Source organism: Phasianus colchicus, chromosome 5 (assembly GCF_987193195.1).
Source record: "Phasianus colchicus chromosome 5, bPhaCol1.hap1.1, whole genome shotgun sequence".
NCBI lineage: Eukaryota > Metazoa > Chordata > Aves > Galliformes > Phasianidae > Phasianus > Phasianus colchicus.
Genome location: NC_143440.1, coordinates 2950514 through 2975508, shown reverse-complemented (window position 1 = coordinate 2975508; position 24995 = coordinate 2950514). Strand labels below are relative to the sequence as shown.

At 36.6% G+C, this 24995-nt stretch overlaps 2 protein-coding genes across 6 annotated transcripts in view; one reads left to right on the top strand and one right to left on the bottom strand.

Moving 5' to 3' along the window:
• The window catches only part of ANO3 (anoctamin 3), a 172054-nt gene that overhangs the window by 131783 nt on the left and 15276 nt on the right, over positions 1-24995 (top strand). For all 5 annotated transcript variants that reach the window (XM_090140178.1, XM_090140177.1, XM_090140179.1 and 2 more), the window contains 8 exons: positions 448-569; positions 1328-1462; positions 5920-6016; positions 9819-9879; positions 21122-21204; positions 22454-22594; positions 22955-23119; positions 24059-24095. In XM_090140178.1, coding sequence (XP_089996304.1) covers positions 448-569; positions 1328-1462; positions 5920-6016; positions 9819-9879; positions 21122-21204; positions 22454-22594; positions 22955-23119; positions 24059-24095 — 841 coding nt within the window. The remainder of the gene's footprint in view (positions 1-447; positions 570-1327; positions 1463-5919; positions 6017-9818; positions 9880-21121; positions 21205-22453; positions 22595-22954; positions 23120-24058; positions 24096-24995) is intronic.
• On the bottom strand, positions 11861-16924 carry LOC149917659 (uncharacterized). The gene is made up of 3 exons (XM_090142061.1): positions 14749-16924; positions 14182-14185; positions 11861-13437 (listed from the first exon to the last, which is right to left on the bottom strand). The coding sequence occupies exons 1-3, from the start codon at positions 15284-15286 to the stop codon at positions 13203-13205; spliced, it is 777 nt and encodes a 258-aa protein (XP_089998187.1). The 5' UTR covers positions 15287-16924; the 3' UTR covers positions 11861-13202.

Below are 24995 nucleotides of genomic sequence, written 5' to 3'. Positions count from 1 at the left end.
CATTGTGAATATCTAGGACAGAAGGATCTAGCTGACCTACCAAAATTTCTTAGGAAGGGAAAAAACAGATGCCATAATGTATTTCATGAGAGTTTTTGAAGAGTTGAAATGAGTAAAAGCATACGAATTAGCACAGAGTAATGAAATTGAAACACTGTTATTGGAACAATATAGAGCTGAGTTGATAGCCTTATACTAGTATGATTTAGTCCTTACTTCTTGCAGAATCTGGCTGTTTGGAAAGTGTATGTAACTGTTTCTCTTGCTACGAGTTTACATACTACCAGGTGACATTTCCTGGACTTGTCTATAACAAATTGACATCTATTCATTAAAAGTAGTAAAACCTCCATTTAAAATTAGATTCAGATACAGAAGGAATGTATTCATTTCCCGTAGTGTCCGGTAACACTTTTCATTTCTTTGTGGGTTGATTTTTTTTTTCAGGGAAGCCACAAAAGCAGACATCCCATCAAAACACATGGAGCTCAGAATCACAGACACCTCTTATATGAGCGTTGGGCACGGTGGGGAATGTGGTACAAGTACCAACCTCTTGATTTAATCAGGTATTAGTACTTTTAAAAATAGCTTGTTATTCTGATACAGAGAGCCTGGAAACGATGCATAATCTATTCTGCTAAACTGTTAATTCTTCTTACACTTTCTGTAAAATTTATTACTATCAGGTAAGAATTGGATTCTCTACATTGCTTCCTTTGAGCGGTCACAAATGTGCAAGGCTATTAATTTCAGATAAGGCTGAATAAAAGTACATAGATACAGATGCAGGGTGAAAATAATTACATCAAGCGATCAGTATTTTAATGTCATGGATTCCCAACTGTAAAGCAGAAAAATATATTTAATTAAAGTGAAGTAACAGTGTTGTCTGGATTTCGTCTTTTCCTCAACAAGATGTTGGATTCCAATTAAGTCATTTTTATAGTAGAATATTTAAGTAATGCAAACCTATACTGTTGCTTTCTAGAAGCTGTGTGCATGTAAGTCTGTATGTTGTGTGTGAGTAAACTCTCCTCCATTTAACAATGTTGAAATGGGTGCCTCTATTTAGCCATTGGGAGGAACTGAAAATTGCAGAGTGCTTCAAATATATCCTTATAAAATACATGTTCTAATAAGTCTACAATTAGCGTGACTAGATTTTTGTGCTAGCCTAAATTAAAACATTTTTGTAAACTGACAACAGTATTTACTATAAGCTTGTAATGGTGATTCCTTGTCAGTGTTGCTGTTACTAATTGTGAAGACAGTGGTTACTGCAAGTTTTAATTTGAGAAAATGCATACATTTCCTTTTCGTGTAGGCGATATTTTGGTGAAAAAATTGGACTGTATTTTGCCTGGTTGGGATGGTATACTGGAATGCTGATTCCTGCTGCCCTGGTTGGACTCTTTGTTTTCCTTTATGGACTGTTTACGATGGATTCCAGCCAAGTAAGGTAAAATCCCATTTGAAAAGATAAAATAGCCTGTTGAAAATAAAGAACAACCTGGCACAACTTAGATAATTTTACTTGTAAATGCTTTTCAGATATTGGAATCATAATAATAACCAAATAGAGCACTGGGTTCTTCAATCAAGTGTATCCACTTTGTATATCTGTTTTGCATCAAGGTGAATGCAGAGCGTTTACAGCAAGCACTCTTACCATTGCATCTGCAATGATTTCCATTCCTGAAAGAAATGAAAGCAATGCTGATTCTAATGTCACATGTATTACAATGGTTATCATTCCAGTCAAAGCTAACAGGTGAAAAATAGTGACACATTCTTTAGTTTTACTTCCATTTTGCCTTTGGCTGTAGTTTAGTACAGTTGTAAATTTCAAGCTATGTGTATTTTTTTTTTCCCTTCCAAATGTTAGTAGTGTCAAATTTGTTGCTGTAAGCTGCAGCCATCTGAGGGCATTACAAACATGTGAAAGGCACCTCATTTCCATGTTCCACACAGTTGTGATTTTGCTCTGAGAGTGGCTTATGTCAGTTTAGAAATAGTGACAAGACTGTTCCACTTGCTAACTGTATTTTTAGGAACTGTTTCAAGAGGAAGTGACCTTATTACAGGTTATTATCCGTAATAAAGTTATTGATCATACAATTAAAGCTGCTGCTCCAACCAGTTTGGATGCTCAGACAGTATGCACAGTGCAAACAGATTTCACAGGCAATGTTTCCTGGATTTGGAGCAGGACTATTTGACAGCTCCATGTGGAATTGTCTTTGTTTTCTCTTACACAGTGAGTTATTATGCTCCTCAGCGCTGTAATTAAGGCATTCTATTTTACACTAAACTCCAGAGAGACTTTACAACTTCAGACTGCATTAAATGTAATAAAATGCAATAAACATACCGGCCAGAAAACGATGCTATCTTTCTCTGTATTAGGGTTGTTTCGAACAATAAATATATGTGAAATGCACCAGATGTAACGAAAAGCAAATAGAGGATCATCCTGTTCTTGAGCATAAGTATTGGAAGTATTGAACTGGAAGACTTGCATTCTTCACCTTTTCAATGGCATATTTAAAGCAAGTGGGAACTCTGCCTAGTTGAGAATCATACCCTAAAAATTCGACATGCAAAATAACTGTCATTATCTATTGTTCTCAGGATGTGATATTCCAGGCACTAGAAGAGAAGTTGTAACATTGACATTACCCAAGAGAAAAAAACAAAAAAAACAAAAAAAAAAACACAACAGAATTTCTCAGAATTTAAATAAATTAATTATATATCAAACTTAGAGCTGTTTTATGCTTGTGCAGGTGTTGTGTGCTGCTTCTCCCTTGAATACATGTCTCCAGTTTAGCAGATTTATAGGAGAGACAGTTATTTTGCATGTAGATCTTTTAGGGTATGATTCTCAGCTAGGCAGAGATAAGCCAGCCTCCATATTTTCCTGTCCTGATTTTTTTTTTTTCCCTTGGCTGATGTTGAGCAGCTGCACATGAAACAGGCAGGTTCATGGAGGTTGGTGGTTCCACGATGGGGTGCTTCAGTATAATGTTGGGCTACACAGAGAGCCAAGTCCCATCGGGGGCTCTGGGCTGTTTTCTAAAAGCAAAAGCCTGAAATCTAGGTCATCTGTTGTATAGGCTTAAGGAGAGGGTGTAGTTATATATTGTTATAGCTAACATTAACTAGTATCAACTTCAGAATACCAATAGAGTTAACACAGAAACCTGTGTCGTGTGTTCTGTGCAGTCCCAAAACATCTGTAATCTGGATGTGTTCATTCTCTGGTTTGTGGAGTGTGAATTTGTGCATTGACTTTGACTTGTGACACGGTGGTGCCATCTCTGTGCATTGCTGTAACCAGATTAGTAAGACCAAATCTAGGTATAGGAAACCCAGTTGCAATGAGGAATTTAGGCTCAGTGCCAAGGTATTATGGCAGTGTCATCACGGCCACATTACCCTAGATTTAGTATTACTTTTTCATGTGGAACTGAACATTCAATGTCTGTAATTATAAATCAGTGGATATTAGGAAGTGTTGATTTACAGTAATATGAATTATTTGGGGAAAAATAATGAAAGGTTTTCATCTGTCTGCGAAACTTGAGCTTGCAACTGATGTAATTATTTTTGAAGGAGCATGCTTTTCTCAGTAATGCCCATTCACCTCTCAGGATTATGAAGCTGGCTTGAATGTAGCTATCATGAACCTCCCTCTAGTGGCTGCAGGCAGAGGAAGAACATCTTACTCTTTCTGTGCTGAAAGAATAAGTACATAAGCTTTCAAATCAGATTGAATCACACGGTGATTGAGCATGAAGAAAGGTGAAACAATAAAATGAGAAGACAAATCCCCCAGTACACTGCAATATCAGGAGCTATGCTATACTGTTGTAAGCAATTGTTCGTGCTTGCCCCATGTTTTGAAACATATTTTTCTCCACGGAGATGCAGTTTTATGGAAAGAGATGTGGAATGGAAGATGTTCTTTTTCTTGTATGAGATTGCAGTCAAGCTTGGTAAAATGTTGCTGCCAGGATTTGGCACTGTGGTCTCCCAGGGTGCTTTGGCTGTTGTGTCAATCAATACTTCCAGGACTCAGCTGTTAAATGAATGCAACCAAGTGAGAAATTCTGAGAGTAAAAAAAAAAACAAAAACAAAAACAAAAAAACAACAACAAAAACTCCTGGTTGTTTCCAGAATATTTGGATTACATTTTAAAGGCTCAGATATGAAGAAAAAAGCAGAAAGTGAGTGTGTATGTCTGATTTCGTACACTTTTAAATACATTTTGATCTGTTTACCCTTCCTGAGCTGAACTGGGAAAAGTGTGGTGGTTGTGAGAAGGGCTTTAATAGACTTTTACACATCTTTTCATTTGTGTTCTTTCTTTTAAGCCAGTTTCGTGGCACATGCATTGCGCATCTTTATTCGATATAAACTAAATCTGATGGCTTTAAAGGTTGCTTTGGGCACCTTTATATAGATCTTTAATTATCACTGCTATAATTTCGCCAGATATCAACACAGCATGGCTATCATTGGCAACTCAATTTGGTGAAATCCACGTTATGCAAAACAAACCAAGACTGTAACTCAAGGTATAGGATGCAAAACACTAGCATTTATAATGTTGAATTCAAAGTACATTTGCATTTGGCCTTATGTTTGACAACAAATTGCATCACCATTATATCCTGTTGTTGAAAAATGATTTCCATTGCTTGCATACTTGTGTGGAAATGCAATCAAGAAAATCCTGTTATGTGGCACACTAAAAGTTATGTACTGCTCTGCTGCTCTGAAGTGATAGCTGTGCTCATTCTAGCTTTCAGGATTGCTTGCAACAATTTCTTAAGTCCACGTTATGTTTTGTGAATTAGTGGTTATGATGTGAAGCACAACCTAGGATCTCAAAATGTCACATCCTGGCAGCTGTGGTCTTTTATTTACCATTATGTCGGATGGGATTTAATAGATGTACTCATTTGGAAATAAACATAATCCTCCATACAGTATTAGAAGTGTAAATTCAGGCTTTATGAGAAGAAGTATTGAAAGCACAATGTTAATTAAATCAGTAATTTCCTGGTATTTGCTTTATACCACTACTTTCCCAGTATGACATAGGATCATTTCAGGCTTGTCAGCATTGCTAATGGTGATTGCTAAGGTTCTCTGTTTACTCACTACAGTTAAAATTTGCCCTCAAATTCATTTTTGTACTTTTCTTCATTTTGTTTTGCCTTTGTCAAGACACTTAATTATATAATACTTCTGAATATGAATAGTCCTAATGAAGTAAATGAATTCATATCCCCAAACCTTAGAACCTCTAAGCAGTAGAATGCAGTTTTTGGATATTTTACCCCCAAATTAGGATACTGTTTTGTTGCTATCCCTAAACATAGGTTCTCCCATACACAATAAAAATGCAAAGATTTGAATTACTAATGCCAGATTTCCCTCTTAGTGGGTTTTTACGCTGTGACCCACTGATCAAAGTGTGTACACAGTCATACCATGGGACAGACCTGAAGTTGATGTCAGCTTGGATTAGTTGATTGAAATCAGTGATGTCCATCTTCTCATGTTTTGTGTCTTCTATTTAATATCATATATGCAGTAATTTGATTGGCAGCTAGGAAACAATGTTTTGTTCTTCAGTTTATTGTACTTCTTTGGGAGAGAACGGGATGTTTAGAAGAACAAGAAGCTTAGCATGATGCCCAAAGATATTATGTCAACTATAAGGCCCACAGTTTTAACATTTCTGGCCTGAGATGAAGCTTTTAATGCCCTTTTATTTATTTTGAGTCAGTTTTGTGGTTAGGCACGCTGTTAACTAATAGAAACCACAAATGATGTAGCCTCAGAAAATCTCAAGGATGCTGAAAGCCTTTTAATAACCTTTATTTTCCTATCTTACACTAAAGCAAAGAGATCTGCGAGGCAAATGAAACCATCATGTGCCCTATGTGTGAACGCAATTGCACACTACAAAAGCTCAATGAAAGCTGCATATATGCCAAGGTAATTATTAGTTTACTGCTATCATGAATGTTTTTGTCTAAAGGCCCATTTTCATTCTGTAACGGCAGCCTCTGTTGCAGCAAAGATTACAGACTGTGTTGTTTATCTAGGAATTTTCAGCCCTCTGTATTCTGTGCTTCTAAGAATGGAATAATCTGAGAGGTTCAAAGATTATTCTAAAATTTGCTTTACTTTCTGAAAATATTTTCTTCCAAAATCATTATTTTTAACAATTGATAAATTTCCCTGAATTAAAAAAAGATAATAATCTTGGCAGTTTATTCCTACTTTTCTCTATATTTTATTGTTCTGTTTTCCTTGCTTACTTGGTAACTAAATTTCTGCTCTTTAAAAGGAATTCTCGAGAATTTCACAGGATTATCTTGTCTACAATGTACTCTACTTTCTCAAGCTCATGCAAAGAATTATCACAACTAAATATTTTGCTACTAGAAGCTATCCTTCAAATGTAGTACTTCTGTACACATGCAGTGCTTTCAGGCAAGCAATATGCTTTGATGTGTGCTATGTTCATGGCTGGAAGAGCAGCCTTGGCATTTTTCTCTGATTTCTTTAGCCCATAAGACAAACCTTGCTCAGAAGTCAGGATTCATTTTACTTATAGAGCTGTGATTGTCTCTGGATCATGGCATCACAAGAACACTAAGCAATGTAAAAGAGAAGAATCAACTCTTTGTTGGATTTGGAAACCTGATTTCAACAGGACTTGAAGTAAAACTCAACACTTAGAAACTTCACGTGAAGGAGCATTTGACGAACGTTTGACATGAATTAAATGATTAGTATTTATTAAAATTTGGCTTTTTATTTTTATAATGCCACATTGAAAAATGAAAAAGCTGTATTTCAACAACAGCAGTAAATACTGCTGTAAATGTTATATTTAAGGCTGAACTGTGCTTGGTTTTTACATACTGCTATAACTTTATAGCAAAATACTTGAACTACTTTCATAAGTTTTTAAAATGTGTACTGAAGATAAAAGCTTTCTTAATTGAAATGATATTATGCAAATCTTACAACCCATCCCAGAAATCTCTTATTAGATGACAAGTAACTTATGCAGCAAGTTACTGCAGTTTGACAGGAAATTAATACACACTGCTATTGGGGCATATTGTTATTTTAATGACCTCAGTTAATAACAAGCAGATTTTGTCATTCAATTATGCTTATATTACATCTGGCTCGTAAGTCATGCATTTTAGTGTCACATTTTGGTGTCTGCAAAATTTGTGGAAAGTAATGTAGGCTCCCAGCTTTTTCTGCCAGTGCTTTAGCTCTGACAAACTAGCCAACCTCAGATGGAAACACAGAAAAGAAATTTTTCCTATTGGGATCTGCCTGTTCTGCATCTCCCCTGTGTGGGTCTGATCAGTGCTCTGCACACATGGGTAACGTGTGCTTCATGTGCAAAGTCCTTTGTCTTCAATGGACAGAGAGAGGCTTTTATTTGGGAAAGAATATGATAACCATCTGGCCACTAGAATGGCAAAAGAAGTTCCATGAGGTTTTATGTAACTGTGTAATGCCTTCATTCACTGTGTTGTTTCCAAAGAAAAGTTCTCTACATCTTCAGTCATCTCTCTCTTGCTAGGAAAGGGCTGGTGTCCATAAGGGCTCATATCCTGCTGATTGTCCTGTGCTGCTTGAGTTGAGCAGCAAAAACACAAGCACTGCATCTGAATGGCAATGAGTGAATGAAAGTGATCTGTAATGCTAGAAAGTACAATCTTACTTCAGATGAAATATTCCTTTGTACTTTCTGAGGCACCATTAATAACAGAAATATTTTATTTAAAAATAAGGCATCAGATCTGAACTCTGGCTAAAGAAAATAGGCATTTCCTATTTGCTTCCTATTCTTGAAATGGAGCCTGTCTGTGTTTCACTCTGGTTTTGTTGTTGAGAGAATTTGACTTATTTCTACATCTTCCTCACACACAACCAAAGAGCTGCCATACAAGGGAGGTTCTTCTTGTTACATTTCAGGGAAACACACTCTTGTTCTTTGTACTTATTCTGTTCCTTGGAACAACTCATTGTATATAAGTATGCTAGCATTAAGTTTATTAAGAAAAGTGAATTTTACCTCCCCAAGCCTGCTTATGTCAGGGGACCTGCCTCACTTATATGAAAGACTTGGGCTCATATTTCTTCTTATTAAAATTGCTTCTTTCATTAAACATTCCTTTCTTACATTTCCCAAGTTTCCCTTTAGAGGAATACTTCAGAGAAAGCAAAGTAATGCAGGAAAATCATGTACTTCAAATGCTTTTTCTGTGGTTTCTTGCCAGGCTGGCAGACAAAATACAAAAGCTGCATTTTTCCTTCTTGCTCCTGCTCATTTCTTTTGTCCCTTCCCACTTTTTTCCATGTCAGTATAAAAATGCTCAATTACTGTAAAGATTATAATTTAAGGGGAAATCATGTAATATCTGAGTTGTAATCTAAATTGCTGAATGCCCAAGCTGTCATCCTTACCCACTTGATCTCTTTGATTAGCAGAGGTGATCAGAGTGGTGCATGGTGGCTCTTGGGCTGGTTGTGTTCCTAGCACACCTTGCACTGGAGCTCACTAGTAGGGTGTTGATTTGGAGTGGATATGAAGTGTGTAAAGTCATAGTTGTGGTATCAGTCAGGTGTGCTGACTCACCAGCATCCTAACTCTGAGTGTGGTGCTTCTTCCTCTTCAGTTTCTCATCCTACCATGTGCAAGTTAATCTGCACTATCTTATAACATTTTGTGCTTTTTTTCTTATTGTTCCCTTTCTCCAAAATGTGAATTTGAAGGCTGTACTTTCCTTCCTAAAGCTCAGCAGCATCTTAAACCACCTTTCATAAGAAGAAATGTAGGTCCGCTATTCCTGGATAATTTACATTGCTGTCAATTGTCAACCTGAGATTGATTTAAAGAGCATAGTATTAATTTCAGCTTCCGAAATACAATTTCTTATTATGGTTGGCATATAAGAAGCTCGGGATTTTTGTTGTAAAAATTCTAATGTATGTACAAGAGAGATTCATAGGGTGATCCACAGGCTTGCAATAACTAATTATTCCTTACTTTCTAGTGGTAAACTTTGGACCTTACACAGGATACATATTCTGCCCCATAGAGCTTATAAGAAAGAGTGAGATAAGGGATAAATCATGGAATCATAGGATCAGTAGTAGAGCATTTATGAAGGCAGATTAAATACATGATTTATATTTACATTTCTGAGTTGGTTACTTAGAATTCATTGCGTGTTTTTTGGAGTTGAGGGGTACTGGCCTTTCAACAAAGAGAATTTGCTGAGATGTCTGCATGTAAAGTAATTTTATTGCTGCCTGCAGAGAAATTGTGGAATAGCTTGGGAGATGTAGAGACTGAAATTCAGAGACATTAACTAAGTAATGCACATAGGAAGAACAGTGAAACATCTGAAGGAAATTGGGATTGTGAACGCCTTAAAATAGAAAATGAATGGAAGCCTGACCTAGAATCTGAGGGCAATTCTGGAGGAATTTTTAGCCTGTCTGGTCACAGTGCATCTCCTACTTGTTGTCAGTGATGCAAGCAGTCTGGAGATGCTTGAAGTGATAGGCTAGGAAAACAGCTCAACTGATAGGCAAAAATAGGATGGAATAAACTTGATAAAAGAAGCATGCAAGCAGGACTTCTCTCTGGAATGCTTGGCTTTTAATTTCTGCCATCAGTTACATATTCTGGGTTCCTTTGGTGCTAAAATGAAAGTGGCAATATTGTTTGTTACTTATGTATTTATTTTCTGTTCAGGTTACACATTTGTTTGATAATGGAGGGACTGTCTTCTTTGCTATTTTCATGGCAATCTGGGGTAAGTAAATTTTAATATCTTTTTTTAATTGACCTGACCCTTTTTGAGGATTACTGGATTAAAAGGTTATAGTTAATAATAAAAATTAAAGAAGATTAAGTTTTTATTGCATAAACAACGTCTTTTTGCCTGTTTTTATCCTCTTCAATTACTGTGCTAGCAGTGGTTGAAAATAATACCTCTTATTGCTAATATAATGACTATCTTTAGTGTCTTAAGTGTCCTTAAGCCTGAGTTTTATATCATGCAGGCAAACATATGGGGTAATTTCATAGAGTCACAGAATCCTTAGAGTTGGAAGAGACCTTTAAAGGTCATTTAATCCAACTGCCCTGCAATGAACAGAGCTACAGGTAGATTAGGTGCTTAGAGCCTGTGTAGAGAGTGAATGGGAATGCTTTGCAGAGCTAATTAGAGGATAATAAAGATTTGATGATAGATGTTTACAGCAATTTAACTATTTATATTCAAATTCACAGTTGAAATAACGCATTCATTCCAATATCACATGCTATGCCATGGGGAGTGAAGCAGGGTGGTAACCACAGGGGCTATGTTGAACAGGAATTATCAGTTTTCTCTTTTAGAAGGTCAATATAATGCTGCTACGCAAAACAGATGTGATGTTTCCAGCATGAAACATTTAATGGAATTAGTTTTCACTGCAGCTAATAGTATTTTGCTGCTGGAAAGTAGAAAAGACTGATATTAGGAACAGGAGATAATTAATTTCACCAATGTAAACATGTGTCTAGGTAAACCCTGAGATAATAACACCAGGGCACATGTATACATCTGTCGGAAATGAAGCCAGCTATTACAATTCTAAATGTTCAGATGACACAACATATTTTTATTTACATAAAATGTAAGAATAATCAGTAATCATTCTATTTACAATGGAGGGCAAACGTTACAGATTTCAGAAGCTGGCCTGGTAAAAGCTAAAAAAACGATATACAAATCTAAAAGACATACCAGGATAGCACAAGCCTTATGCACATGCACACAGAAGTCAAAACTAGATTAAAAATTAGCACAACTGATGGGCATCCTTGGGGTCCCTTCCAACCCAAGCTGTACTTGATACTTCTTCATTGGCTCTTACTCTTCCTGTTATAGCCTTACAATTTCTAATAATTAATTGCATAAACTGCTAAAATACGGAGGTGGTACTATAATTCTGTACTGATGGAGAGAGCAGTGGTTCAGATGAGGCCAGGCTAAGTGTGAGGAGAAAGGGACACATAAGATGTGCTGGTGAAGCTAAAAAGCTGAGCATTACATTTTTTTTGTATTTTCAAAGAAGTGAATGTGTCTTCATTTTTTCAGTCTGGAGACACTCTGGAAGGTTCTATGTTAAATGGGAGTCATGCAGGTTTCACTATTGATCCCTACAGGAATGGCATCACTGCACGTTAGCCATTCAATTCTGTACTCTTTCAACTCCTTTGAAATAGATACATACCCTATTCTTCTTCTGTGTGACAGCCATTGTTTCTCTTTGTGATGTGTGCATGCTTATAATTTATTCACACATTGCAACATTTACAGTGAGTTATTGAGATTTTTCCACCGGTGTGATTGCTGTCTCCACAATAAATTAGGCATTTTAACACCATAGTATCAAGTATGTATTCCATGTGAGTAGCTATTTTCTGCGCACTTCATTCGATTTGTTTTGTCTTTTGTTACGTCTCTACCTCCACAGCTCTGTATTTTTCATTTTATTTCTTTCTACATAGACCTTTCTGGAGATTGCAAACAGATAAACTGCAGTTATTTGCATTTTATTGTCATATTTTCACTCATTAGCTGGACACAGCACATGCTTTTGAAGATATCTATATGTATGGCAGTGCTAATTCTTTCACATTGAGACAATTATTTCTTCTGTCTAACCTTTACAAAACGTGTTGCATAATTTCTAAGATCTTTCCTGAATGCAAATAACTAATCAGTTTGACAGATGGATAGAGGCTTGTCCTTTGTTTTTCCCTTTGATAATGTTTTTAACTGTCATCAGAGTCAAAGGATAAATTTAGTTCACGTTACTCAGTAGTACCATTCTCCCCAGCAAACTTCAACCTCTGGGTAATCCAAGTGAAACTAATTCTTTTTGTGTTATTCTCTGTGGAAGATAGAGTGGGAAAAATAATGTCCTCTTTCAGATAGAAATGATATTTGGATGGAATAGTTTCACCTCAAGGCCATAAAAGTGTGGGGGGAAGGAGGTTGTACTGATGCTAACATAATATTGCAATCCTAGTCAGAGACTGTGCTGTTACAATGCCTGCATTCTTGCCCAAAGTTACACAAGGAAGAATTTTATCTGTGTGTTATTTCTCTAGATTATTCCTCAGAAAGCTAGTCTAAAACTCTCTCATGACAACTATAAATTGATCATCTAATTTCAAAGCAGAAGAGTGCTGTTCTGGTCCTGGGCGCCGTCCCTTATGTGTCAGTGCATCTTGTGACAACAAGTGGGAACATAATCCGAAGCAAACTTTACATTTCAGGGGTGGATGCTGTCATGCCATCCATACAGATGCTCTCATGTGGGCACCCTCCGTTGTCTGCCGTGCTACATATGCTATCAGGAACAGTCCCAAAACTTGTTTCATATGGTCCAAGCGAGGTAACTAAGTTGAGACCTGTAAGGGTAATATGATCATGGTTTATGTATTGCTTGAAAATTCTTATCTCCATCACAGTTTAGTTCAACAGTGTGTCACAGTTAAATTTTTTTATATATGGGGGCCGTGGGGAGTAAAAGGCAAAAGCCACATTCAACATACAAGGGTAACGAGTCCTCCCAGTAGAATCCATTCAGCACGTTTATGGATGGTCCATTTCCAAAACTACTTCCTCATCTGGCTTTCTGGCAGCTTTCAACTGTTGCATTTTTAAGCCAGAAAGGACATATTGCTAGAGTTTTGTTTTGATCTGATTGTGTATGAGAAAAAATTGTGTCTAGATTCTTGATGTTTAAACGTTTGAAAATAGGTCCGGGAACATAGCAGGAATGTTTGGAGACTGCATGATTACACTTGAGTACAGATTTATCCTTATTCATAGAAAAGACAAAAGATACCAGATATTATATTCCTTGATATTTTGATATTTAAAAACAGTTTGTGAGTAAGGATGGGAAAGGTGGACAGAGACATGGAGTTGAGGGGAAAATTGGTGAAGTTATAATGAAAAATAAGGGAGAGTACTGTCCAATAAAAATTAGTTTAACTGGACTCGATGTTGTAATTCCTAATAATTCAGTAAGCCCAGATGATTTAAATGACTCCATACGGAAATAAAAGATGACCTTAGGCAAAGCACTTGTGTTGTTTCTTACCTGGACCGCTTCTTGTATTACATAGAAAATGTCCCATCAGACAAAATAATAGAAATCCCAAAACTGCTACAGTGATACCAACTATTACTCCTATTTTGTTGGTTTTGCCTAGGGAAAAAAAATAAAAATTAAAATTAAAATTAAAAAAAAAAGGAAGAAAGATATTTAAGTGGCAATAATCTGTATAATCAGGTACTTCACCTTCTCTTTATAGCAGTCAAGGTTCTTGTAAAGTATGATCACTAAGCATTTGAAACACTTTGCAGACCATGACAAAACTAACCTCTCTGCAGAAATTACCAGCCTTTGTAAAGCAAAACAGGCATCTCTATCCTTGATTTTCAAGGGAGTGAAAAGGTGAAGGAAAAAAAAAAAGGCCAAGTGAGTTTTCAGCCTAATTTAATTTAATTACAGAATCAAATACTATCCTTTAGTTTAAAGAAATAGGTGAGCAACTGAGTGCATTTATTTGTGAGTATTTTAAACCAGCAATTACAATTGCAGCCTCTTAATTTCAAGTGGCTAGGTTCTAAGATATTAGTTTAAAATGTTAAAAGTCCAGTCTGCACCTGTATGGTTAGCAGAAAAACTGCATTTCTCCTCAGATTTCATGAAAATTTTCTTTAAGATATTTTCTTTCTGTTGGAATTGAACTGACTCTCCCACTCCCTTACTTTTCAGTCACATTATTTAAAAATAGTGTATGTTGTAATTATTAGAACTGTGATAGGAAATGTGAATTCTTGATGCTCCATCAGCTCTTAGTACAAACTGTACTGCGCTGGATATGATGGAGAAGCCTTTCAGTCCTCTGTGAAGAGCTTGAAAGCTAATTGATGGCAAAAATTAGTGTAACTAGTAATCTTTTCTTTGCCTAAAGGCCCAATTTGGAACCGTAGGATAAAAAAGTGCCATGATAGTTTTATGTTCCACTGTTTTCCCAAGCATACTCAACTGGATAATAAACACAAAATGAGTAATTCCCTTGGAAGTATTTAAAAGAAACCACCTTTAATCATAAGTTGCTGAACTTAGATAAGTTGATGTACTACATGTTTAAAATGTTGTTTCTGTACTTATGCTTTGTTGATCCATGCTACCACCCTTTGTATTGTGTTATTACTTGTTTTTCCATCTTCCTCTAGTTCTCCGCATTGAGGAGTGCTAGAAATGAGGAAATTGGAAATGAGAGATGCTGCTGGATTGTGTGTGACTCTTAAAATAATAGAAGTGCAATAAGAGTCAGCCAGTCTATAGATGAAGCGTGAGATAACTGATAAGAGTTATGCCAGCATTTTGCTTTAGGTGAGTTTTAGTTTATTCTAGGTCACCTATTAATTCATCCATCATATGTAGCATCCTGTTCAGTGTTTGTTTTTTAGGAAAAGGTTTGATTTCAGCATTAGGAGTTTATTGTAGAATCATAGAATGACTTGGGTTGGAAGGGACCTCAAAGATCATCTATTTCCAACCCCGCTAATTAATCCATTTTAGTTAGACTTCAGCTAAGTATTTACCTTTATTGGTATCTTCTTCCTTACACAGTACAGGAGAAGTGTTGGTAGAACTATGCTTCAGGTCTTCTATCTGCTGAATGATGTTGAGGTTTGGTATAGGACCATCCTGCATCATTGTGGGGGATGTCAGAGCAGTGCCTGCGGGCAGCAAGGTGGGCATGATGGAAGGGCTATCACTGGGGAGTGCTGCTGTCAGCTGGGTGCTCCCTATCAGTGCAGAGCTTCTCGGCATCGCTGTCAATGACAGGCCAGCAGAAACAGAAGCAACATCTTTGGTCACTGTAGAGAAGTCACTTGGTGTTGTAAGTGTTGCTGAGGATATCAAGAATCTTTTCAGGTTCGGTGCAGAGATGTTTGTTCCATCTTTTGATGCTGTAGTGAACATTGAAGGGAATGTGGTGCCATCAGCGGATCTCAGAGGTGTGCTGACTGACTGTCTGCTCACTTCTCTTCTCTGTGTTACATTCTTATTGGCATTGGCAGTTGCTGCAGCTTGACTTACAGCAGAGGGAATTAAGGCAAGTAGAAAAAGGAACATGATTCCTCTGGAGGATTGAATGATATTGACTTCAAAAATTGTTTCGCTATATGGAGAACGTGCAAGAAATAATTTTATTTTGCAAAACAAAACTAATCAGTTCAGATCCAAATAAGCTTCTTTAAAAAAAAAAGTGTGGGACTGTAGAACTCTCAGTAGTTGTTATGTTGATGCTGAAAGCTTTACATCAAGTGTTAATGACTTTAATAGTGACTCAAAAGAGTACTGATGGGCAACAACTGCAAAAAAAAAAAAAAAAAAAAAAAGGTTGCATGTTTCTATAAACAAGCTTCATACTAAGAGGGGAATAATCCCAAACCACTTTCTATATAAAGCTGTTATGATGCACAGTTGGATGGTGCATTTGCAGCCATGTTTACTGGGAAGGGTGGCAGTACTAAGAGTGTGCTAAGGAGTTATGCTCCATTGCAAAGACTTGTTATTGTTGCAGTTAGCCCTAAAAATTGGCACATAAGGTTTTGTGACTCTGAGCATGGTGTGTCATATGAATGCTGCCTGGAGCAAATTGAAATCTCATTCAGTCCAGGGGTTATGGATGGTGCTGAATTGGTGAAATGGAAACTTCTTTTTCAAACACTGCATTGAGAATGATGAAGAACAGTCACCTTGAAATCCCTTGGTTGTAGCAGATTCACTGTTCAATATATCAGAGCAATGGGAGTGTTGCTGGTTTTTGGGCAGAGTCCTAATTCTTATACGTGTTGTTTTGGTTGTTTTTTTTTTTCCCTCAGATTATATTCACTGATATTTTAAGTATTTGAAAGACATATTTTTACATAACTGGAAAAAAAATATGATTGTGATGTGCATTTTATGAATACAACTGAGCCTCTGGTAGGTGTAGTGTCTGCAAAACGTCTGCATCTATTCAGAAAAACATTTGAATTCCTTATGGAAAAATAAAATCTTAAAGGATCTTTCTTTGCATGTCATTAAACTGAACCTTGCACTTTTTAGTTCCCTTATTATTGTGGCTAGAAAATACTTTAATTTATCTAATAAATTACATAGCTTACACAATTGACACAATAAATTTCTTAATTATTTGTTTCTAGATGTCTGGAGTAACATGTTCAGATTTGCAGAGGTTGCATACGCGTACTAGGCTTTTTAAGCTTTATCAAACCTTTATATTTAAAAATAGATGGAACAAGCATAAAGCAAAGCCTAGGCTTTACCATCTCCTAATATTCAGAAAGAAGCAGTTGCAAACGGTGGTCCCAGAAACGTACTGGATGTTTGTACAAGTGGCTGTTTGCTCTGAAGTAAATTATGAAAAGCAATATGAATGTTGCATAGTATAAATGCACTAGCATTGCTTTCTAAGTGTGCATTGTCGTTGCAACTAAACAGCACAAACTGTAACAGGTAAGCAATACCTTTCATCTCAGAAATTTGGCTTAAGTTGACATATATTGAGTTTTTCACACCCAGCATTTAAAAGGAACTCTGAACTGACTCAGAGGTACGTTCCATATAGAATTTGGCTGCAATAATACCTAGTAGCTTCCCAAATGCTATAGAATAGAACAGTTTTAATTAGATTCACTATTAATAAGGTTTAAAAGTACCCCTCAGACTTACCTTGGAGCTCTACAAAAAGTGCTGGAACTGTGCTGTGACACAGAGTGCAGTCAGCCACCAAAGTGCATATGAGCCATGCATGTGACAGTGTCACACTTGCAAGGAATACACAGTACAGGTGAAGTGAGGTGGGGCATTGCTGAGCAGCTTCCCTGTTGTTGTGAGTGAGCTCTGTCATTACAGGGTTCCAGAAATTGCAGTGTTTGTGGTAAAGTGGGTAGGCAGTCCTTGTTGCTTCATCCTTTGAAAGTCTTTGAACCCTTTGTGAAGGGTGGCTGGTACTGTAAACCATAGAAACTATTGTTCCATGTGCAGTACAATTGTTAATTTAACAAAAGGTGGCTTTCTGTTAACACAGGGTTTCCAGTTCTACGCTTCGTGAGGTGAAACCTGGAGAAAAAAAAAAGAAAAAAAAAAAGTCTTTATAATGTAAAGCAAAAAAAGCTTATGCTGTTGTATATTATATAAAACAAGGACTAATGTGATGATCTAGCCAACCCGTGATTTTTTCACTGTTTTGTTCTCTGTGTGTATTTATTCTAGACTGATATGGTATGTGGTGAGAGTGACTCAGAAGTGTTTCAGTGGGAATGCCATGGCTCTGTTGTCCGCATCCACTTCAGATTTTTCAAGAATCAAATGCAAATGCTGTTTCATAACTTGTCATCAAGAGAAGTGTTGAGTATATGGTATATAAAGAAGATGTTCTTATGGGACAAATAGAGGCATTGTCATGATATGCTGCAGGGGACAAGCAGAAGGATTTCTGTAAATGGTTCTATCCTTTTTTATTGCTCCTTTTGGTGTATGAGGCAGTGGTCTGTAAAAGGAAGGAGGACAGAGCCTGATATTGTGGGTTTGGTTTTCTTTGAATCCTGGCATTCTCGTAAAGGAGAATGATACACACTTTCTGCAGTGTGTATCAGCAGACATCCATCTCACATTTATTGCTGGTTCTGGTTGGACACACATGTAACAGATTGCTCAGGAGATCTGGAAACAACCACCACTAATTTTTGTCCAAGTTTGTATCACATGCAGCATTAACTGAGTGACAAGGAGTCACTATACTAAGTTTAACACTGTGCTTTTCACTAACACTCACGCATTATGGTTCTGATACTTAAGTGCATATATAAATAGTTGCATGGTATTTGAAAATAGCAAGACCTTAAAAAGGCTGCAATTCTGTTCCAGAGTAACTGTTGCAATTGTGCGAAAGTCAGTAGCGCTGCCTTCAACTTCAGCACTGGTCTCGTTAGAGTCACTCATTTGTTAACAGTTGAATTCACCTGCTATTGAAAGCAAAATCTGCCTGGGTGACTTAAAGCCTAATGAGAAGGTGCTCTGTGTCTCACTTCTTGGCTAAATGTCATACACTTGCATTTCAGTGCCAGGATGCTGGCCCTCTGTTCCTGGAAGGCAAAGTCTCCAGCAGTGAGCACAAGTGTTAGCAGATTCAGAGCTGTGGCCATATGGAGACAAGGTGGCTGGGTACTCCAGGCAAGGAAGATGAGAAAAACATGTTGTTCAACTGTAACTTGTGTGCATTAAGCAGCAGTTTCAATTCTGAAGAGTGTGTTGTAGTAGTCAATGTTGTAGCAAGGTTGTAGGGCTGCTTTTATTGCATAGCTTTGCTGCAAATGAGTTCTACTGAATAAAAAATTAATGGAGCAGAGTTTTCAGAAGGTTCTCGCTGTTGCCAAGCTCTTCAGAGAGGCAGTGGAGAAGGTCCCCTAACTCCTTACAGAAATACCTCTTTGCAGTGACCTTTTAGGGAAATGAGCACACCACTCATGTTGATGCAGTGACTCTTTCACAGTGTTTGGAAGAGGTGTGTTCACAGAGCACTCTTGGCTTCTCTGGGCGTTGCTCTGTTTTATTTCTCTACTGTCTGATTTCCATTCATAGCGTTTAACAGCTGCCATTTTTCTTTTGTTCTTCTTGGCAATGAAAAGCTTTTTCTGTCCCTCTTTCCTGTCCCTCTGAAGCATCAAACATTGTCCTCTGTGTACTGGAAGATTAAGGACTGAGGAAAGCAAGTAGCTCAGGGTTCCAGTTCAGTACGAGCAGTATCTATCGGTGTAAGGAAAGTAAACATCAGGTAATCCAAGTGAGAGAGAATCTCATGAGCAGAAGGGTTAGGCAGAAACTCTGCCCTATCAAAGCCTTGTTAGACCATGAGTGTTCTTGATGTTTAGATTAGTCATCTATTGTATGTCTTGTTTTTCTACAGAAGTGGTTGAGAAAAGTCAAGGTTTCGCGTTTTCAGAGCGGAGATCAGGGTAAGAGATGAGTCAGGGAGAAGTGCCTAGCAACTGGGAGCTGGAAGAGCGCAATGGCAAGGAGAGTAGGAAAGTAAAGGCAAACCAGGAAAGATGCAGGCTTTCCATAGAAATGGCCAGTTGCTTGGTTTCCATTTCACTGACTCAGAAATTTACGTCAGTGGGACTCAGAATTCATTATTTTACTTGTTGTAAATGGGCTTCTTCCTTAACTTCTATGCCTTTCAGTGTAACTAAATGAACAACTTGATCTGTGCCATTGGAAACTGTCAGTGGTTTACAGGCTGGTTTGTCCCGTTTCCATGACCAGCGGGGTGAGGTAACCCACGGACCCATGCCTCAGGGAAGGGAAAAGGGGAAAAAGAGTAGAGAGATGGGCCTTAAAACAAAACAGTGGCAACGATCTGAGGAGAAACAAATTAATTTACTAAACAAGAGATCAGAATGCAAGATAACACACTATAATACAATATAATACAATATAATTGGAATTTAAGATAATAAATCAAATGAAAGTGTCCGAAAGCTGAAGGCCTCATTCTAATGCAGTGATGAGATGGCACCTCAGATGATCCAGATGATCAAAAGGGGGAGTGGAAGTGACCCAAACATATCAGTTTTGGCACAAGTCTAATGGATATGTTCAGAATGCTTTCTAGAATAGGCCGGCATAGAGGAACATCCACCGCTATTGTAAAGAATGCGTTGTGTATCTTCTATCTGTTTGAGAATATAGAAAATTGTTTATTTTCTGTATAGCACCTCAGTCCTCAGAGTGTGCATGTTGAGAAAGTATTTTTCTTGCAAAGCTGTGCAAGAAAAGTGTTGTAACATTTCTAAGTCTCATACTGCATTGGCTTAACAGCCCTTCCACTGATAATGAGAAAAAGTTATTTTTTCTTTAGATTATTCAAGTGCAAACTATACTTCTATTTAAATAGGAGAGTTGTGTACTTTTGTTGTTACAAGCACCCAAAACTTAAATGAAATTGGTGGAGAAGACAAGAACCATGCTTGGAGGATGTAAGAGCACACTATCCAGAAATAATATTCAGGAGCAAGTTTCTTTTATTCAGATGTCCCTCACTGCTAGGTAGTTGTATGGTGTAAACTTCTAGTTTTCATTCAGTTGAAAATAACATATGGATAAATCATACCTGCAACTATATGTACATATATGTTGCTACATTTAGAGGAATAGTAAAAAAGAAGGAATGTAAGACCATCCAATCCTTACTCTGAGTAGTAGGCTGCCTAAAAGGAAGCAAATTTTCTCAGTCCATGTTTGAGATCACTGTTTTCTGGGGAAAAGTTGTTCTGTACTATGGAAAAGAATGGGCAACCTCCATGGCAAACTACAGTGTTTGGAAAACTTAGTTATTCATTGGTTGTAATTATTTTGGTAGGACATACTACAAACATAAAGTTATGTGAAGGCTATGAATATGATCTTGCACATAGATAAAAATAATTATTTAAGGAAATATTTTAGTAGTGAAGATACTCCAGTAGGAATTGGTGTGAGTGAAGCATTGCTGGTATTGTTCTAATTAGATCAGAATCTTTCTCTGCATTTATAGATACCATTGTGTATACATGCTTTTTTCTTCAGAGAAAGATTTTAAACCATTTAATATATTTGAACAAAAATTAAAAGGAAATTAATCTAAAAGGGGTGACAGTGTTTCATATTAACAGGTCCCTGTTTGTACAGATCTAGCAGAAAGCATAATAATAAGTTTTAGATGAATGTCATAAAATAGTGCTCCAGTTTTAACTGTGTTTATCGTGAATTTATTTACAGTTTTCACGTTCCATGGACTGTCAGTCAGAAAATGTCTAAGGAAAGCTATCATGTTACAATATGTTGATTTTCCTGAGTTCTGCATGGAGTTCTTTCTTTCTTTCTTTTGCCATGACTAAATGTAGTTGATGATTTCCACAGCTACAGTCTTTCTAGAATTTTGGAAAAGGCGCAGAGCTGTATTAACCTATGACTGGGACCTCATAGATTGGGAAGATGAAGAGGTAAGATAAAACAAAAGTAAATCTGTAAATTTTGCAGTCAGCACTATTCAAGTGTAGATGGGAAAACATAATGCCAGCCATCTGAATTTGCCATTCACATTGAATTTGCAGTTCTTACACCAGTCGTGGAACAAATCCCAATGTCTTTCTACATTTGTTGAAAGCACCCTTTGCAAAATTGAGTGGACTTTTTTGGTGTTTTTTTTTTTCATTTTACGAAGAGTTCTTTAACAGAAATAAAATGCATGAGCTATAATAGCCTTAGAGCATATAACAGATGGATCTTTTCAAAGTGAGTGCAAGTTTAAGTGTTGGCCCACTCCTGGCAAGCCCAGCCAGTTCAGGGCTTCAAGTTTTGAGGAGTGAATGCTGTCTATAATGGACAATATAATATATTTAATTATATATTCAATATATTCTGGGAAAGAATGGAAGTATATTGATGTTTTTCCTTTCTACAAGATGTGTTTGTAAAGAGTGTCGTAATGGGGCTCTGGATGAACAGACAGCTTGATTTAGTCTCCCAGCTAGGCAGAGATGCTATTACTAGCAGTGAACAAAAACTAAAACTCCAGAGAGTGAAATAATGTACATACAGAGGAACAAGAGCTACCACCAATGCCAGCACAAATCCCTACACGATTTTAAAGTTCTAATCCTTGAAAGTTCTTAATCCTGTCTAGAAACAGAACGAGTGCAAGCAAAGGGTCAGAGAGTGGATTTTAAATCCTTCTGAGAGCCATAACTCACTCTTTGACATTCTGCTATCAGCTTCAGCAGTGATCAAGTGATTTTATTACTTTACTCCATAAATCATAGTGAGTATAGCTCTAATGTAACCTAGCTATACTGTTTATTCACATGCAATATAATTCAATAGAAACTTTATCATAATGTGCTTTATAGCTTTCCATAGACTTGTAGATACAAACTAGTAGCTGTTAATAAGTGCTTTCATATCAGAAAAAGCACCATCATAACTGGCATTAATTTATAGTGTTCTTATCAATTTCTGCAGAGAAACTGGTGTTTAAACAGTATTGTGGGGAAGGCTCAAAACTTCTCTCTTCTTCATTGAGCCCTGGCACCTTTTCAAAGGATTTTCAAAAGATAAAAAATTACATGAAGTGGAACATTATTAAAAAAAAAAAGAATTTGTATCAGGAATTTTTTTTATATCACATTCTGCCTGATTTTTTGATAGTTCAATGAAATAATACACCAAATGAGATCTCTCCTCTTATTCTAGGAAGAACTTCGTCCCCAGTTTGAAGCTAAATATTCTCAAGTTGAAAGAGTAAATCCCATCACAGGAAAGCCTGAACCTTTTCAGCCTTTTCCTGACAAGCTCAGTCGACTGATGGTGTCTGTCTCAGGAATATTCTTCATGGTGAGGTTTAATAATAGTGGAATTAGAGTCTTTAATCTTATCCTGATGTAGATGCTGAACTAAGTCATTAATGTGTTCATTCAGAATGTTGGACTTACATAATGTAGGTAAAATGATCAGTTTGATATTATTGCTCATTAGGGATCTCTTTGTTTTAAAAGATGTGATATTGGTACCTTGTAAAAGTACAAGAAAGAAATATTTTAATTCAGCCATTTAATATTTTTGATTCTCTCAAAATTTGCTCTCAAGACAGATGGGCCTCTTTAAAACTCCTGTTAATTTATTGATGCAGTGGAAAATATTCCCAACATGGTTTTCCTTGTTCTAATTTCTCTACTCATAAACACTTACCTGTAGATTTCACTAGTCCTCACTGCAGTTTTTGCAGTCGTGGTGTATCGTCTGGTAGCCATGGAACAATTTGCTTCCTTCAAGTGGTATTTCATCAAGAAGTACTGGCAGTTTGCAACATCTGGCACTGGAGTCTGCATCAATTTTATGATCATCATGTCGCTCAATGTTGTAAGTCTTCACCTAATGGAGAGATTTATTTAAAAGAGCAATTTATACAAGGTTACTCAGTTTACTGGGTATCAGAAAGATATGTATGCTAGTATTTCAGGGATTTTTTTCCTCTTCTAATACTGTGTTTATCAATGTTTTCCTCTACTGCCTATTTTATTTGTCACCTTTTTTTATTAGACACCTTAGATTGTGTCACCAGTTACTGTAGTCCAGAGTACTGCTTTTGACATTTGCCTTTTAATTTATCATGTACCTTTTACAAAAAGCCAGTTCAGTTCTCCAAATACAACTACATTGTTTTCTTGAAACAAAATTTCGTTTTCCTTTTCTGTTCTGTTGTTGCTTTTTTTTTTTTTTTTTTTTTTTTCCTGAATTGATGACTTCAATCAATGAATTGATTCTTAATTAAAATGCAACTTTGATACCATTGTTGCTTAGACCTGGAAGGACTGTGATTTACAGTTCTTGTTTAAGCTTTCCCTTTCAAATAACAGCACAGGTTTCATCATTTGCTGTGGTAGCATGATGTACATTGACATAAACTCTATTCCTTTAGCAATAGCACACATCATTTTTCTTTTTCTCTTCAGACATGAATAGGTAAGAAGGAGTAGAAAGTCAGCAAACAGTGTCTTTTATTTCTGTTAAGGACACTGTGGACAATGCAATAAGAATGCAATCTTTAAAATAGAGCTGTCGTGCATTTATTTCTGTTACTACATATGCAATTCTGTGTTATAAATGGGTCAGTTCAAGTTAAAAAGCACACCAAAATTATGGACAAAGCTATGGACATTGTCCTCTGTTCTCTGCCCATATCACTTGGTGCTGCAGGGCAGTAAAACACCTATGCCTTTAATGTTTTCTTCATTCTGCATTAGACATCGTAACAGACAAGATATACTGTACCTACATCATCTCTTCTTTCTGTTTTAGGTGTATGAAAAGGTTGCCTATCTCCTGACAGACTTAGGTATGTAGGTCTTTACTACTGATATGGTCCTTGCTATTGATGACATATACATTCATATTTCCATAAAACAGGTGCATGCACAGTAAGATGCTGGCATTTCCCTAAGTGAATTAGCATTATCAGCAAAAAATGATTTCATTAAAGAAATAATACAAAAGCAAGAAACTTATTATAAAATCACAGAATGGCTTGGGTTGGAAGGGACCCCAAGGATCATCAAGTTCCAACACCCCTGCCACCACCCTTCAGATAATAGTTCTACTTCTCCATGTTTTTGTAGTATAAAATGAAAACACTGTTGTGTTAGAACAAAAGACATATTCTTTCTTAAAATGCTAAAACATATATTTTTTCAGTTCTTCTCAAATGCTTTTATTTGCATGCTTTTTTTTTTATTATTTTTTATTTAATTGGAACTTTGTTATGAAAAAATTGGTCAAGATTACATTTTCTAAGATAAAAACGTGATGTGGAATTTTAAAGCAGCTCTAATTCCAGTGCATTACAAAGTTATGCTAAAACTCCTCTTTGTTGTTCAGTCATACAGATGAAGCTTTTTAATTCATAGAAAGCAAATTGTAGACAGCAGTTAAGACCTCCTATATGAACATGTTACCGTTCAATATTTCTTGTTACATGCTGTCTTTTCAGCCCCTGTGAAATTATGCATTTGATCTTAACAGCAAACTCACTGCTTAAATTTAACAGCTCCCTCCTGTGGTTAACATGTTGAAGAGCATCAATTAAATAACAAGCTCATAACTTCATCAGGTTCCATGTAACAGGCAAGTTAGAAAGATGCAAAATGCAAAGTCAACTTATTCAAGTTAACAAAACACTTGAAAGTATTGTTGATTTTTTTTTTTAGACCATTTTTTTTCCCCACTTAGCTAAATTCTT

What these genes read in the sequence shown, in the direction of transcription:
- LOC149917659 (XM_090142061.1), bottom strand. Translation starts at nt 15,286, where the DNA reads ATGTTCCTTTTTCTACTTGCCTTAATTCCCTCTGCTGTAAGTCAAGCT.